The following is an 18,026-nucleotide window of genomic DNA, read 5'->3' on the forward strand; positions in this document are numbered from 1 at the left end:
GAAAATTCACGAATCACACTTAACGCAAATTGTGCCCTTCTAATTCTGTCATTATAAAAGAAAAGAAAAGAAAAGGAAAAGGAAACAAGAAAAATAATAAATAAATAAAAATAACAATGAAAATTCACGAATCACACTTAGCGCAAATTGTTTTAATTGACCACGAAGTTCGTCCGTGTATATTCTATATCATCCAACGGGTATAACTAAGTTGAAAAGTAAAAAGTAAGTAAAAGAAAATATTTCATATCGTATATGACTTTATAAATCATTTGTACGTATTGCTCTTTATTAAAGCGAAATGAATAAGATTTATCGATCATCTGTCGTATCATTCACACCTGACGCTTCGTACGGAAGTCCTCAGACTTTTCTTTCTTTTTTTCTCTCTCTCTCTTTTTTTTTCTTCTTTTTCTTTCTTTCAAAGAGAAAAACGAAGACAATCTTAGAAGTATGAAAAATGTTGCACGCACGATTGTTGAACGAGGATAGGGGGGATATCTTTGGATTACGATATCAAAAGAAATTTGAATTTATTATTCCTCTATTCGCTTTATAATATATTCTTTAAACGTTTGACGTGCATCAATTGACGTAATAGAATACAAAAGTGATCGTAGTAATATCAAAGAGATGTCAAATTTGACACGTCTACTAATCTATCATTAGTTTATCGTTATTATACCTTATCTGTAATTTCATTGGTATATAGAAACGAGACGTTCCGAACGAACGATTGATTATGGCAAGTAAATCGTCAAAGTATTTTTCAATAAAGATAGCACGGTTTCTTATGAAAACCGTCGGTTTTTGGTATCCCGAAAGCTCTAAAGAAAAATGTATATTCGACGTTATATTATTTTACACGTTGATGGCAGTAACAACTTCTTTGGTTATCGTGTCTCTCGACGTTTATTATAGTTGGGGTGATTTTTACGTGAGTATAAACAAGAAGAAGAAGAAAAAGAAGAAGGAAAAAAAAAAAAGAAAAAAACATGTATTATTAATCCAAAAAGATAAGTTCATTCTTGGATGATCGAACGAAAAAAATTTCTAAACGATCCTCGTAATATATTCTTACAGGCGATCACATATACTGCATGCAGTATAATGCCAGTGATAATAGTATTGCTTAAAATATCGATATTCATGTTGCATCGTACGAAAATGATGAACTTGATAAAATATACCCAAGAAAACTTTTGGTATCGGGAATACGATGATTTTGGTCAAAAGATATTAAATGAGATCGATAATAAGGGAATACTTTTGATGTGTTCCTTCACGTTTTTTGTTCAAGGAACTGCTGTTACTTATACCCTGACACCGATAATAGGTAAATTTTAAATAATTCTATGATATCTTTTCGTTTTTTTTTTTTTTTTTTTTTTTTTTTTTTAATAACCCTAATTTCTTATAACCCTGTGTTCGTGGGGTGGTATAGAATATTGAACAGACCAACTTTGAGCTCAATTAAAACAATTTGCGTTAAGCATGATTCATGGAATTTTTCTTTTTTTTTTTTTTTTCTTTTTTCTTCTTTTTTTATAATGACAGAATTAGAAATGCATCTTAATTGATTATTTCATTCAAGGCTTCAAAGCATATATATATATATATATATAATATTTTTTTTGGAGTCAAAATTATTGATTCCATATAAAAATGATGGCTGTTGAAAGTGTCTGTAGGTTATGACGCAACCCTAAGCGCACAATTTCCAAATTATTTTAAGATTTGAACAATAAGGATTAATCGACGATTGTCGATCGATATTGATCGATAAGCGAGATAATTAATTTATTTCACATAGAAAACTTGGGTAAAAATGATAGCGATAGGATTCTACCGTTCAAGATATGGATCGATCTACCTTTTTCAATGAGTCCTTATTTCGAGATATTCTTTACGATTGAGGTAATATCTTCGAGACAATTATATTTTCTTTCAACTTTTCTCTCTCTCTCTCTCTCTCTCTCTTTTCTTTCTTTTATTCTCTTCTTCTTCCTCTTCTTCTTCTTTCCTTTTTCCATTTTTTTGTTCTCTTTTTACTCATCTTTAATCGCATTAAACCTCGACTTTTGTTTCAGAAGATTTTCAATCGTTGTCACTTTATAAATTTTCCCCCAATAAAAATTAATATCCATCGATATTTCAAATTGATTTTTTTCCAGAGACATTTCATTTCGCAGACTCTCGCCCTGATACACACCGCCGTTTGTTTCGCCTGTTTCGATAATTTTTTATGCCTCTTAAGCATGCACGCCGCCGGTCAATTCAAAATACTACAGCACAAGCTCGAGACGATTTTTGATTGGGACGTTAACGTATCATTGAAAACTGTCATAACGTTGAATAACGAAAGATTAAATGATTGCATTAAGAGGCACAATGAATTAATTAATTATATTGACAAATTGGAAAATATATTTACTCACACGATGTTGTGCCAATTGTTAATATCAAGCGTGATGCTTTGCGTAGCTGGATTTCAAATGTTCTTGGTAAACAGAATTAAAAAAAAAAAAAAAGAAAAAAAAAAAGAAAAAAAAAATGATTATTAATTTTCTATTGGATAAGAAAAAAAAAAATATATATATATACAATTGCACGAATTGAAATAATAATAATCACATTAATGAATAATATTAATAATAATAATAATAATACATATTTAATTATATTTTCACGATCAATAGTCACAAGGAACGTTGATAAGGAGGATGATATTTGTCGCTCATACCAACGGATGCTTCTTCCAACTCTTTGCAATAACTTTGACGGCAAACGAGGTATTGATTGCCAGTCAAGCTGTAAGTGAGGGCGCCTACGCCGCAAATTGGCCCTTCCTCCCTTCAGAAATTTTTACCAACATAAGTGGAAGTCTTATAATGATTATGATCCGAGCACAAAAACCATGTTGTATAACTGCAGGCGGATTTTTTCCTGTCTCTCTCGAAACATGTATGGCGGTAACAATAAAAATAATATTATAACGATAATAATAATAATAATAAGAAGAATAATAATATTAATAACAAACTCATGGAAATTTATAAGAGATTGAAAACTTACATACTTTTTCTTTCTTTTCTTTTTTTTTTTTACTTTTTTTGTTTCTTTTTTTTTTTTTTTCTTCCTTTTTTTCATTTTCTTATTTACGTTATTTTACTTTTTTCCTTGATCTTCTTTGTAGGTCTTGAAGACGGCAGCTTCTTACTTCACGTTGTTGAGAACATTCGATGACGAAAACGATTGAATTTTTCTATCGAAGAAAATGTGAAAATGGAAAAAAGAAAAGAGAGAAAATATTCATCAAAATTAATATATATAGAAATGTATAATAGATTAATATTACGACTTATTTTAAGATTATTGTCCTCCCCACTCACCTTAAGATTTTACATTTTCATTCAACTTTGATATATATCGGATCAATCATAATTTTCTTACCTTTCATTATATTCTCTTGTATGAATGATGATTTCAGGTTTCCTCTGTTCTATCTATTCCCTTGTATTTCGTTCTACGTTAGCCATTCCACGTTACGATTTTTCTCCTCCTCCTCCTCCTCCTCCTCTCATATTCTTACGACTAGAGACAGCTGTTATCGTTATTCTTTTGATCTGACAATCCCACGATCATTCGCAAGTAATTTTTCTTCATAGTCTATAATCCAATATCGACTATCTTCTTATTTCACAATTTCTAATCTCGTTGAAAAGTCCTAATGATTTATGTATAATATCATTCGTTTAACTATACTCTAGCGTTGTATGATTTTCCTTTTTCTTTTCTTTTCTTTTCTTTTATCTTTTTTTCCCCCACCACCTCCCCTCCCCTTTTCGATGCAACAATCCGCTTATCAATCATGCTTGTAGCGAAAGAAACGTATTATTACGTTTAATGAATTCTTTTTCCGGATGTTATTTTATTAAAAAAAAAAAAAAAAAAAAAAAAAACAAAAAACAAAAAAAAAGGAGAAAAAAGAAATAAGAAAAGAGCAAAAAAAGAAGAAGAAGAAGAAGAAAAAAAAGAGTAAACGATTTAGAAATTATTTATAAAAATTCTAAAGTAAGTGGAACGTCGTTAGAAACTTATAAAAGATTTTCTATTTAAAAGTAAACGTGTGTGTATATATAAGTCATTCATGTTCTTTGAACGTTCGAAGGTAACGATAAAGAACGTTCATCGTTTTTCGTGATCTATTATTATTCGTTTGTAAATTAATAATCGTTTCTTTAGAAATAGGAAAGACTTGGAACGATATTTGCATTTTCAGTATTGCGTAAGACAATAGAACGATGAATAAAATGAAATTTTTGTCGGTCAACATAACAAGATTTTTAATGAAAATCATTGGCTTTTGGTCGGCTGATACGATTAACGAGGAACGTTTACTCGATATACTTCTTAGTTACACCATCATTGCAATTGGGATAGCCTTGTGGATCGAGGCATATGATTTTTACGTTAGCCTCGATGAATTCTACGTGAGTCTGATTTTTTTTTACGTTTCTTTCCAATTTGTTTCATTTGTTCGTTTGTTGTTTCTTTATTTTTTTTTTTTTCGTTTCTTTTCCCTCTCTCCCACCCCCCTCCCGCCACCGCTCTCTTCATTCACATTATATCTGGATCATGTAAATTTTTGTGTTTCGACAGGCACTCACGTATACCGCTTGCAGTGCAATGCCAGTCGTAGTGATTCTATTGAAATTAATCGTATTTTTGCCTAATCGTAAAGACATTATCAAATTAATTAGATACACCGAGGAAAGTTTTTGGTTCAAGGAATACGACGAATACGATGAAAAGATATTGAATGACGTTAATAAAAAGGGATCAATTTTGATTTGTTGTTTTACGTGTTGCGTACAAAGCACCGTATTTTCTTACATGTTAATCCCTTTAATAGGTATACTACTACTATTACTACTAATTGTCAAATAGTTTTAAGTGTGTTAAACTCTTAATGACATTTACTTTCGTTGGTACAAACGAGAAATGCCAAGGGTGTTTTGAACAAAATGTGTAATAAAAAAAAAAAAAAAAAGAAAAAGGAACAAAAGAAAAAAGAACAAAAAAAGAAAACAAAAAAGGAACACATCATGAAATCATTTATATATATACATATATATATATATATATATATATATATATATATATATATATATCGATCTGATTTTTTTTCTTTTTCTTTTTCTATTTTTTCTTTTTTTTGTTTCAACTTTCTTAAATTCAAGCAATCGTCAAATGATTTTGATTGTGGTCTACGCGTCGATTAAAAAGTTTCTCTCGTTCTTCGTCGTTCCGCTCGAAAAAAAAAAGAAAAAAAAAGGAAAAAAAAAAAAATAGAAAAGTAACAAAGATAAAAGAACAAGAAAAAAGAAAAATAAATGTTCTCTTTACAGAAAATATAGGAAAAAATGAGAGCGACAGAATCTTACCCTTCGACATCTGGTTAGGGGGAGCAGACATACATTTGTCGCCATATTTCGAATGGGCATTTGCAATGGAGGTGACAATATTAATTTTGCAAATATATAACCCTAGTTGCGGACAGACATCAAAATAATTTCAATATTGTTTACTTAGGGATATGTCACAATTTACGGGCACTTTGAGCGACCGTCAATTATAAAGAATGAACAATTTTGATTCCAAAAAAAAGAAAAGAAAAAATACCGTATATCCTTTATAAGCCTCGAACGAAATAAATAAATCAATAGATTTGAAGGCACATTTCCAATTTTGTGATTATATAAAAAAGAAAAAACAAAAAAAAAGAAAAAAAAAAAAAAAGACAAAAAAAATTCCATAAATCATACTTAGCGCAAATTATTTCAAACTGAGCTCAAAGTTGATCTGTTTAATGTTCTACATCCATTCTTACTAGTCTCAACTAGGGTTAATCAATTAGAATACAATAGGATATAATTATTTTTCTAGACGTATCATTTCGCAGATTATCGCATTGATACATTCAGGACTTTGTTTCTGTTGTTTCGATAATTTTTTATGCCTGTTGAATCTAACGTTGGCTGGACAATTCAAGATATTGCAACATCGTTTGGAAACGTTGTTCGGCAATAGCATATTGTATTCCAGGAAAAAGGAATATATTTCCTTGGATGATGACGCATTAAAAACTTTTCGAGAATTTAAAAGATGCGTTGAACATCATCGTATGCTTATTGATTATGTCGACGAATTGGAAAGGATATTTGCGATGGCCACGTTGTTCCAATTGTTGATGTCCAGTGTCATGCTTTGCGTCGCAGGATTTCAACTTTTTATGGTACACACATTCTCGAAAACTTGTCGAAAAGAAAGAAAAAAAAAAAAGAAAAAAAAGAAGAAGACGAAAAAAAAAAAAAATAGAAAGAAAATGAAATCCAATTTGACAATGATCGATCTCGATTTCGTTAACTATTAATTTTCTTCCAATTTAAAGTCCCGTGGCATTGCAACACGTCAGTTTCTATTCTTCGCACACGTTTACGGTTGTTTCTTTCAATTATTTGTCACAACGTCCGCTGGCAATGAGGTAATCATCGAAAGTCGTGCGGTCGGTGATGCAGCTTACAATGCTAATTGGCAGACATTATCCCATGAGCCCTATAAGAAGATTAAAATGGGACTTATGATGATGATGTTACGAGCCAATCGACCCTGTTACATTACAGCCGGTGGCTTCTTTCCCGTATCTCTCGAAACGTTTATGGGGGTAATTAATAATCCATTCCTGACAACAATATCGCTCAATTGTATTCAACTATTTTTCAAATAACAAGATTATTAATTTAAGGTATTAAGTACTGCAACGTCGTACTTCACTTTATTACGTAACTTTGAAGAAGACGAAGGATTGATGAATGATATTTAATTAACGACTTCCAACAATCTGTATCGAATTAATAAAATATCTTAATATTTATCATTATTTCAATAAGTTTTTCGTATTAATATTTGATCATAGAATTACTTACGTAAGATAAAACACATGATGATGATGATAATGATGATGATGACCGTCATTATTACAATTTACAATTTTGTCAGATATTTCGAATGGTTATCGTACACATATTCTCGATTTTATTTTCGTTCGAAAATATCTTCATTTCGATTCAAAAATATATACAAGCTCATTAAAGTACACTGATTATTTCACATTGATTTAGCACTCGGATCAAAATCGTTTCTATCATTCTTCGTCATTCTGATAAAAATCTGTGACACTGTGATTACTTTTGTTTTTTTTTTTAGATCAGATCACAATTTTCTGTACGTGATACGCTTGACGTGAGACGCTTGATCGTACGATCACGACTCTCGAAAAGTGAACGATTGATCATGGCAAACGACGAGATAACAGACTATCTCTATGCTTTCTAAATTGTCAGGCGTCAGTATTTTTCGTATCAGAGAAAATTGGAGGATTTGGCAAAGGAAAGGAAAGAGGAAAAAAAGAAAAACAAAAAAAGAGAAAGAATAAGAAAAAAGAAAAAAGTAAAAATAAGAGAAAAAGAAAAAAAAGAGTCCAAAGTTCGAAAAACGTTCGATGTCTTCGATCTTTATGAATTCAAAAAAGAAGAATATTATATGGGATCAGTCGTACGGTAGTTGTTCGTAGGAAAAGCCTATGTTATTAGAATGACAGGTTGACAGGTATCATTGGATCTTGACGAAAGTTGACAACAGATCAAAGACAAGTCCAGCTAGGTGAACTGTTATTACGATAATCGCTTGTCAAGAATCAACGTCAAAAGTTTTCTCTATCGTTTCGTATTCAGAGATAGATAAGTCGTAACTGACTTGAATTGAATCAAATCGAATCAATTTGTATCACAATGCTAAATCACAAGAGAAAAGATATTTCGATAATCTTAACTACTTTTTTCATGAAATTTACTGGCTTTTGGTTAGCCGTCAATCCAAAGGAACAATTTCGACGACGTATAGCTTTTTATTATAACGTCGGTGCCGTATCATTTGCCGTTTACGTCGAGATAACTGATTTTATTTATTCCCGTAACAATTTCACCGTAAGTATAAATTAATTTAATCATTTTTAATATCCATTGTATCGTCATTGATTCCATATTAATATTATTAATAAATTTTTTTTTTGTTTTTTTTTTTTTTTTTTTTTTTTTTTTTAGGAAGCGATATATATATTGTGTAACACCATGACGCTCGTAATGGTTCTAACTAAAATGTTAATATTAACCTTACATCGTACGAAATTTATGTATCTGATAAAATACATGCAAGATCAATTTTGGAATTTCGATTATCAGCTAGACGAGAATATTATCGTAGAAAATTGTAGAAAGCAATGCACATATTTCGTTTGTTCGTTTATTTTTTTTGCTTTGGGTACAGTTTTTGGTTACATGATAACACCGATCATTGGTAAGGGATAATATAATAAAAAGAAATTATTTCGAAGGAGATGATTAATTAATTTTAATAGTTTTTAAGAAAACATTGGTAAAAATGAAACCGACAGGATATTACCATTTACAATGTGGATTGATTTTCCTTTTTCAACGTCGCCATATTTCGAGATAATGTTCGTAATACAGGTATTTAATTAATCATAAGATATTCAATTATAATCATTATAATATACTTTAATATTATCTTAGAAATTTTTTTTTTGTCTTGCATTATATTCTAGATTTTATCACTTTATGGGGTTGGCATTTGTTATTTTTGTTTCGATTGTTTATTATGCATCATGAACATACATACGGCAGGACAATTTCGTATTTTGCAAAATCGTCTTATTAAAATTTATCAAGAAAACGATATCCGTAATTATAATCATATTAATCATTTAAAAGATGTTTACAATAGATTTAAGGAACTTGTGATACAGCATCAAATGCTCATCAAATATTCCAAGGATTTAAATCACGTGTTTACTTTTATTACGCTCGGCCAGGTATTAATATTCAGTATATTGATATGCCTAGTGGGCTATGAAATATTTATAGTGAGTAAAAGTATTATTTAAATATCAAAAGTTATCGTTAAAATTATTATATCTTTTTTCAATACGTCAAAATATCTTTGCCAATAAGTTTTTATATTAAAAAAAAATTTTTATAAATTATTAAAGGCAGAGGCAGCTCCTATCCGACGTGCCGTTTTTATATTTTATATAATAGGTACAATGACCCAATTAATGATGTTTACATACAGCTGTAATATATTGACAGAAGAGAGCATGAATATAGCTGTAGCAGCATACTCGTCATCATGGACATCTATGCCTATAAATAAAATTGGTAAATTGTTAAGGAAAGGTTTATTCATTATTATTATAAGAGCTCAAAAGCCTTGCGTCCTATCAGCCGGTGGATTCTTCTCCGTATCATTGGAAACTTATACAGCAGTAAAATTTATTTTATCTTATGTTAAAAAATTAATTAGAATTATTTTTAATTAAATATTGTTACATTTACAGGTAATAAGTACCGCAATGTCCTATTTCACATTACTTAGACAACGGAGTTTAGAAGTAATTGGTGTCTAATTGATATAATATATCCTCATAAAGAATTAAACTTATAATAAATTGTAATATTAATAAAATAGTATAGTATAATATAATAGTATAAAGTAATAAAATTATTTGATAAATTATTAATTCATTTTTAATTTTTCTTATCATTGTATTACAAATGAGAAATAAAATTTTAAGTTATCTTTCGAACTATTGAATTACCGATATGATAATATCAATGAACTGTATTATCGACAATTAGTATCTTTTAAAAATTCTATTAGTAGATAAGATAGAAATCATTTATATCATCATATAATACTTACTGATCATTCGAGATAAGTGATTTAATTTAAATAGGATGTATCAATGTTTTGTAATTTATTTCTACATAATTTTTTTTCTACGAATAACAAAGTATTGACAGTAAAAAAAAAAAGAAAAAAAAAAGAACAAAAAAAGAAACAATCACAAATTTTTAAAAAATTTCATTAATAATAAATAATATGTATATTTGTTTTTTTTTTTTTTCATATGATGAAAAATTTACTTCTTCTTCTTTAGAATATCTACCAAACCTTTAAAAGATTTTATACTCTCAGTACGAATTTCATCGTATTTAACAATTTCAGTCTTCATACGCTTGTACCATTTAGTAATATGCGAGAATTTACTAAGATCGTAATTCATTAACTGCAAACAAAAAAAAGGAAAAAAAATGATAACAAAGATAACAAAGAACGTCAACAAGTTATATAATAAATAAATTATGTTAAATGAAATGAATAGGAGCGCTTGTTTTTTTTTTGTTTTTTTACTCCTCTTTTTACCTCAAAATTAGAAACGGTGACAGCAATAGAATGATCAGCTATCGTCATATTTTTACCAGCAACGTAGGTCTCATTTTCTAAAAATTTATCAAGGAATTCAAGAACCTTTTCCAATTTCTCATATTTGGTTTGATCCTTAGGTGCTCCAGCGAAGATCGTTGGATACTATTCAATCAAAGATATCATTTACAAATATGTCATATATATTATTATTACTATTATTTAATAATGTTATTATATTAATATTATATATATGTATATATATATATATATATATATATATATGTCATAGAATAATTATTAACTTACATAATAATCAGCAAAAGATTGATACAAATTGTTTGCATCGAAAAACAATCTTTGATTAACAATAGCACGTTTCTTTGGATCCTTTGGATACAATGAATCATTTTTACCATACTGATCAACTAAATATCCCATAATTGCACGACTGTGAGAAATGATTATTCATTAATATACATAACAATTAACAATACTAATAATGTAAGATAATAAAAGTACCTTTCGGATAAGTAAAAACCATTGTCATCGATGGTAGGTACAGTATGTTGAGGATTCATCTAGGATATTTCGAAATTGCATTTGTTAAATGTTGAATTGATCAATGAACAGAAAGAAACAGAAAGAAAAAAAGAAAAGGAAAAAATATAGAAAAATATTAGAAAGTTTTAAGATATTTAATCGATATTTAATCGATATTTAATCGATATTTAAATAATTACCTTTAGAAATTCTGGTTTGAGTTGTTCACCATTCATTAAATTAATTTCTTTCAAATTCAAGGTAACACCGACAGACGCTGCTGTTAAACGAACCGCACAGCATGGCGCACTTCCTAGTGTTTGATAAAGATCGATCGGCATATTTCTTTCTATAAATTTTAAAACAAACGTCAAATCATATTACTATTATCAGATATATATATATATATATATATATATATATATTTTTTTTTTTACGAGATTATTACATCGCCATAATGATTTTATCTGCGGTCAAATATGTAATAAATAAAAGTTTGCTTATCACGAATCGAGAAAAATTCTTATCTCGATGATTACTTTAATCTTCTTTCGTACGTAAATTAAATACAATAAAGTTAAAAGTGTCATAATGTCGTTCCATCTGAATGACATTTGTTCCATTGAAAATCGATTACGTAATATTAAATTAGAAATGAAAATGATAGATTCGAACGTAGTTAAACGTGCCACGTAGTTTTTTTTTTCCAGTTATTAATAAAAGCCCACGTATATCTAATAACATCCTCTTTAGAATTCATTAATAAAACACATAGTTCTACTTTCGAAATAATAACTTATTAAGGATAGTTAACATTTTTACATATCATATAACGTAACATATGTATGTATCTGTTCAAGGACAAATATGTGGAACATATTCTCTCTCTCTCTCTCTCTCTTTCTCTCTCTACGTGTTTCTCTTAGTTTTATCTCACAATTATAAAATGGAAAACTTCGATTTAACGTTCACTGGATCACCAAAATCGAAATCGAAATAATTTTACTAAATTTCACGATTGAAACATAATTGTTAAGAGTTATATATTTTTCATAATAATTTATTGAACCAACCTGTATCGTTGAATTTCTCGTTGATACGTTGAATAGCAATAATCCATATGATCATACGTCGGTTCTCCAAACTCTCTATATAAATATGACCTGTTACTACAGTGCTGCCTCTCTGTTGTTAACAAGTATTGAGATAGTAGGGATGGAAGAGGGACGGGATGGAGAGAAGAGAGAAGAGGGAAAGAAAAGCAAAGAGTCAGAGATATATCGATCATGTTAGTTACTTTTCAAATCTGATGATTCACGATGATTCTCGTGGGCGTTGCCATTTGTTCTCTTTCGATAAGAATCATTGCATATTCCTATTTAGATTTTGTTGAGTCATTTATTTTTATCTTTTTTTTTTTTATGTTTTATTTATTTACTTTTTTCATTTTTTTTCTTTTGCTTTTTCTTTTTTTTTTTTTTTTTTTTTTGATATTTCTTATCACCAGTCGTGTAGAAATATATTCTTTCTTATTTGATATGATAATAGTACATGATCGATTTTGTTGGTATTTTTTTTTTTTCTTTTCTTCTTCTTTTCGAAAAGAAAAAAGGAAAAATCCAAAGGATCGAGGAACGTTCATCGATAGATCAATTAATCATGAGAAAGAAAAGATAAATATAATTTTTATTAGACAAGAATAATTATCGTACGTTGACGTTAATTTTTTTTTATTTTCTTTTTTTCTTTTTCTACCTTAGTTAAACGTCTCTATCCTATTCCTTTTAATTTTCTTCCATTTTATTTTTGCGAATAATTTATTAATTTAATTGTTCAATTATTTCTCATTGTTATGACTGAATCGATGAGTAATTTTCCTTCTCTTTTTCCTTTTTCTTTCTCTTCTATTTAATAGTTTTTCATCAATCGTGACTCGTCAGAATTGCATATGTTATTATTTTATAAATAGTTACAAGGCTATTTGATTGCGTTTAAATGACACTGCGATATTTTTCTATTTATTCGAATACATCTGAGTGTCGTCTGATATTTAAACAATATAGCATTATTAACTACGTTAAGAAAATGATTAACTTATATATTTATATTCACGAATTTATTAAAATATTTTAGTATTTCAACTGCACACGCATGGGTTTTCGTGTGTGTCCGTGTGTTTGTGTGTGTTTATATATGCGTAAATTACAAAATATGTAATTATCTTGACAAGATAGGAAATCGATAGGAAACTATTGAATTGTTCGAAAAATTGAAATTGTCATTATTCAGTACTTTTGCGTTAGCCTTCGATAGAAATCTCAAGGATTTTAATTTGATTTAATATGTTTATTATAAATTGCGGCACAGTATGCGTTATTATTTCGAAAAATAATAATTAACGTTTTCTTTTTCATGAAAAATATTTGTTATCGCGTGACATTTTCTTTTTGTTCTATTTTTTTTTGTTTTTTATTTATTTATTTTTTTCTTATCATCGCACCTCATATCATTCCATTTTTAATATTTATCGTTGGTGTACGATGAATAAGAATTCTCTAGAATGTTTAACAGGAAACAGGTTTTTCTCTACGGACAAAACCGGATCGTAGGAATGTATTTTCTTGCTTTGGTAATCGTTCGGCTCTACGTGAAATTGACGGTTCTTATGTAACTTAGTGTTAACTTGGGAAAACAAATTGCAGTGCGATTTGAAAGATCTTTATGAAACAATAATAAACTGTAAAATTAAATTCTTTCGAACTTAAAGAAATGAATTATTTCAATTAATTCAGATAATATGTTGATAAAAAGTTCGCAAGAATTATTAATTCGATGAGAATCTTTGAAAAATGTTAAACATCGGACGAGATAGGTCATTTAAAAATTTGAATAATTTATATTTATCTTATTGTTTATTAAATAAATATCTTACTGTATCATCCGTCGATAATGTAGATCGCAATAAAATTCTCTTATCGATCGTTGATTCAACGTCGTAGGTAAGATAGACATTTTTTTCGTTACCTAAAGATTTTGTTAAATTTATTTATTTATTTATTTTTTTTTTCTTTTTTTTTTTTTCAATAACCACTTATATTTTACAAATCTGTAAAAATAGTTCACTTTTTGTTTTTGTTTTTTTCTTTCTTTTCTTTTTTAACAAATAAACGACACCGACAAGTTAATTCAAAAAATAATTTCTCGATCCTTTTCCCACCGACAGTACGATATAAAACTGTGCGAAAAATCAAGTAGAACAAAATGAAGAAAAAGAAAGAAAAGAAAAAGAAAAAAGAGACAACAATAATTGACGTTATTTGCGTAAGATGAATTTGCACGAAGTACGTAGAAATTACTTGATAGTTGAAAGTAATACCGATTGATCGTTGGAAAATCATACGTGATTATATGGTACCTTGGGGCATATTACCGGATAAGTGTCCATCAATCTCTTATAGGGCATAGAAACAAGACTTAGGAGTTAGAATCGACTAGGAAACTCTCTCTAAGTCTTTGTCGTAGATGATATTATCCCATGGATAGAACCATGATAAAGAAAGACAGGTATCTATCGGTTACGATAACGCGAATCTTTATGAAATTTATTGGCTTTTGGTACGTTGAAACTTGGCGGGAACAAATGTTCCTTCACTTAGCCCTTTGCTATGCTATTCTAGCAATTTGCTTTGCAATTTGTGTAGAAGTCGTTGACCTCTATCATTGTATAGGTGACTTTTACGTAAGTGAAGGTACTTCTTCTATTTTCTCCCTTTTTTCAGTTATATTCAATACGATCGACATTATACAACCTTCGTTCGATAATGCGCCAAAGATTTTTTTATCAAATTGAACATCTATATTATATCTTCAGGCATTAACTTATAATTTGTGTGCGACGATGCTTTTGATCATGATACTCGTGAAATTTGGTAATTTTATATATTATCGTAGTATCGTTTTAAAACTGATACGTTACGCCGAGGATAATTTTTGGAAGATAGAATACGATAAGATCAGTGCAAAAATATTAGAGGAATATGACAAACGTGGTATACTCATGACATATTCATTTACCTTGATCGTTCAATTGGCATCTTTTAATTACATCTTTGCACCTTTATTCGGTGAGTGATATCGTGATTATTATTATGATTTATAATCTCTTATTGTGGATATATTATAATAAAATGAAATAAAATTAATGTAAAATAAAATAATATAATATAACTTGTATTCATTTGTATCATTTTGATCGCTATTAAAATATAATAGAAAATATCGGAAGAAACGAGACGGACCGTGTGTTGCCTTTTAAATTGTGGGTTAATTTACCAATTAAAATGACACCTTATTACGAGATAACATATACCATTCAGGTAAAATGATTTTTATTAAAACATTATAATAACAAATTATTTTCATATAACATATTAATTTTTCAGTCGTTGTCGACATTTCATTCCGGAATTTGTACATTTTGTTTCGACAATTTCATTTGCACGTTCAACATACACGTAGCAGCACAGATGAAGATATTAGCACACAGATTGGAAATGATCTCTGAAAGGTATATCAACTCGATGACAAATGGCACATCAATGTCCATAGAGGAGGCAGGTCAGCTCGCATTAATGGACTTACGAGATTGCGTATTGCAACATCGTGCATTAATTTCTTACGTTGATGAGATGGAACGTGTATTTACTGTTATATTGTTCGGTCAATTAATATTATCAAGTTTGATTATATGCTTCGGAGGCTTTCAATTTCTTGTAAGTTATAATTTCTTTAATGATGCATCATCAAAGAAATAATTATCCCAAGGGAATATTGTAACTTCTAGGCTGCTGAAGTGTTAGTAAGAAAATGCATATTCGCCATTTACTTCACCGGAAGCCTTTCCCAGCTCCTTATATACACTTGGACGTGCAACAATATAATAGTGCAAAGTTCAGAACTCTCAGAAGCAGTGTATAACTCTCGTTGGTATCTTGTGCCAAACGAGGGAAAAGGGAAAGCGTTAAAATACGGTGTAAGCATGATCATGCTTAGGTCACGTCGGCCGTGTGTCTTGACGGCTGGTGGATTCGCAATAATGTCCTTGGAAACCTTTACTGGGGTAAGTGCAAAGCAATATATATATATATATATATGTATGTAGATATATATATATATAGAGGTTGAGAATCGAGAGAAAATTATGTCACTTGAGAATTCGTCTAAAAGGGTATTACAAATTTATATTTATATACTACAGATACTGAGCACGTCGATGTCATATTTCACTTTATTAAGACAAATGAGCGAAGAGAAATAATAATCTTAAGGTATAATGTAAATTTATAAGATTGATGATTGAAATATCTGTGACGAAAAAGAAATAAACAGAGAAAGGAATAATACTAATAATAATAATGATAATAATAATATTAATAATAATAACGATAACATTAATAATAACAATAATAATAATAATAATAATAATAATAATAATAATAATATAGTTGTAGATCTTTGCAAATGATAAATAAAATATCCCAATAAACATATTAATCAATATTGTATTGTAATCAATAACAATATTAGATTTAATTTGACTGAGAATCAGTAACAATCAACATATATTTACTCCTGTTTAATACATAATGTCTCTATGTTAGATTGATAGTAAGCATGTAGTAAGCACAAGTCAAAGGGTGATGATTGATCAAAGGGTTGTCACACGGTGTCACGATATCGCATAGAATCTTGCATTATTACGATAATCGCTCTCAAGCGATTCCCATCGAAACTCGGTTATTGCCGCTATCGATGATATCCTCCTATCGAATAATATCATAGTCAATCTCACGGGGTGGGGGGCGGGGCGATAAAATACGCTTCGATAATCTTGATTATCTTTTCCCTGATATTCGTCAGCTTTTAACCCCGACAATCAATATATATATATATATATATATATATATATATATATATATATATATATATATATATATATATATGTATATAATGGATGAATTATGTATTGGTACCTTGTCATTATCTACATATATACGACACTAAACTTTTATTAACTATATACCATTTTACAATCGGTTGATACTTAATGAAGATACATGTATATATATATACTACTACTACTACTATTACTACTATTACTACTACTAGTACTACTACCACTACTACTACTACTACTAATTGAAATTATTATTGACAAGTTCGAAAAGTTTTCTTTTTTTTCATCTTCTTCTTTCTTACTTTTCTTTTTTCTTTTCATTCGACAAAGTAGTTAATCTTTGCGTGCTAATAAATAGAATGAACAAAAGTTAGATGAAAGGTAACAATGATAAAGCAAAATATATCCCCTTGTAGACGACAAACAATAATGGGATTAAAATTTACTGAGACATCCTATCAGCGGCCAACTTTTTTAATATTTCAAGACCTTCCCCGTTCGCCTTTCGATATCCAGGAGCTGAGCTTTTAATTCTGTCCATCCACTTGGAGACGTATTTATATCTAAAGACTTCGAATCCAAACGCCTGCAAAATATATGAAAATAATAAGAGATATTACGTCGTAATTGATAAAATAATTTTCAATTATTCTTTTTTCTTTCTAATTTTTTTAATCCTATTATCGCAATAATTATTTCCAATTTAAACCTCTCCAGTGGATACGGACGATGCCAATGCCAAATCGGCGATCGTTAAACTACGACCAGCTACGTAATCCTGATCCTCGAGGAATTTGTCCAATAGATTGAAAGCATCTTTTAGCTTTTCGTATTGTTCCTCATCGTAACTCTCCGCGCCTTTGAACACCACAGGATACTAAAAATCAAAAGTTCCTTTTAAGTTAGTCCCATCGAACGATCCATTTTATTACAATCTTCTCCCCCAATCCTCGTCTACCTTTCAATGCGGGGAAAGAAAAAAAAGTTGGAAAAGCCGAATATTCGAACCGAGTTATTCATGATTTATTAGAAACGATCTAGAAAATGTTTCTTTTTTTTTCTTTCTTTCTTTCTTTCTTTTTATTTTCTTTTTTTTTTTTTTTTACAAAGCCAACCTTATTATCCCCATTATCACGAATATGGCTGCCAATGTGAAACTTAATTACGTTCCATTTTTAAT

The 18,026-nt window shown here is 29.2% G+C and overlaps 2 protein-coding genes across 2 annotated transcripts in view; one reads left to right on the forward strand and one right to left on the reverse strand.

Moving 5' to 3' along the window:
• The first annotated feature begins 725 nt into the window (after positions 1-725).
• On the forward strand, positions 726-9,837 carry LOC124429259 (odorant receptor Or2-like). The gene is made up of 9 exons (XM_046974300.1): positions 726-937; positions 1,084-1,336; positions 1,814-1,917; positions 2,193-2,504; positions 2,700-2,972; positions 6,809-6,845; positions 8,853-9,008; positions 9,093-9,406; positions 9,479-9,837. The coding sequence occupies exons 1-9, from the start codon at positions 743-745 to the stop codon at positions 9,545-9,547; spliced, it is 1,713 nt and encodes a 570-aa protein (XP_046830256.1). The 5' UTR covers positions 726-742; the 3' UTR covers positions 9,548-9,837.
• A 197-nt stretch (positions 9,838-10,034) lies between these two features.
• The window catches only part of LOC124429260, an 8,994-nt gene continuing 1,002 nt past the window's right edge, over positions 10,035-18,026 (reverse strand). Inside the window, exons 4-11 of the mRNA XM_046974301.1 lie at positions 17,556-17,723; positions 17,292-17,432; positions 11,964-12,075; positions 11,091-11,239; positions 10,870-10,928; positions 10,657-10,798; positions 10,348-10,512; positions 10,035-10,210 (exon numbers count right to left, since the gene is read on the reverse strand). Coding sequence (XP_046830257.1) covers positions 10,064-10,210; positions 10,348-10,512; positions 10,657-10,798; positions 10,870-10,928; positions 11,091-11,239; positions 11,964-12,075; positions 17,292-17,432; positions 17,556-17,723 — 1,083 coding nt within the window. The 3' untranslated portion in view covers positions 10,035-10,063. The remainder of the gene's footprint in view (positions 10,211-10,347; positions 10,513-10,656; positions 10,799-10,869; positions 10,929-11,090; positions 11,240-11,963; positions 12,076-17,291; positions 17,433-17,555; positions 17,724-18,026) is intronic.

This window comes from Vespa crabro, chromosome 14 (assembly GCF_910589235.1).
Source record: "Vespa crabro chromosome 14, iyVesCrab1.2, whole genome shotgun sequence".
In the NCBI taxonomy this organism is placed as follows: Eukaryota; Metazoa; Arthropoda; class Insecta; order Hymenoptera; family Vespidae; genus Vespa; species Vespa crabro.

Bases quoted from the DNA above. Each gene is read 5' to 3' on its own strand.
- LOC124429259 (XM_046974300.1), top strand. From the start codon at position 743: ATGGCAAGTAAATCGTCAAAGTATTTTTCAATAAAGATAGCACGGTTT. The intron at 1,918-2,192 runs GTAATATCTTCG...TTCATTTCGCAG, and splicing joins AGATATTCTTTACGATTGAG to ACTCTCGCCCTGATACACAC. The intron at 9,009-9,092 runs GTAAAAGTATTA...TTTGCCAATAAG, and splicing joins CTATGAAATATTTATAGTGA to TTTTTATATTAAAAAAAAAT.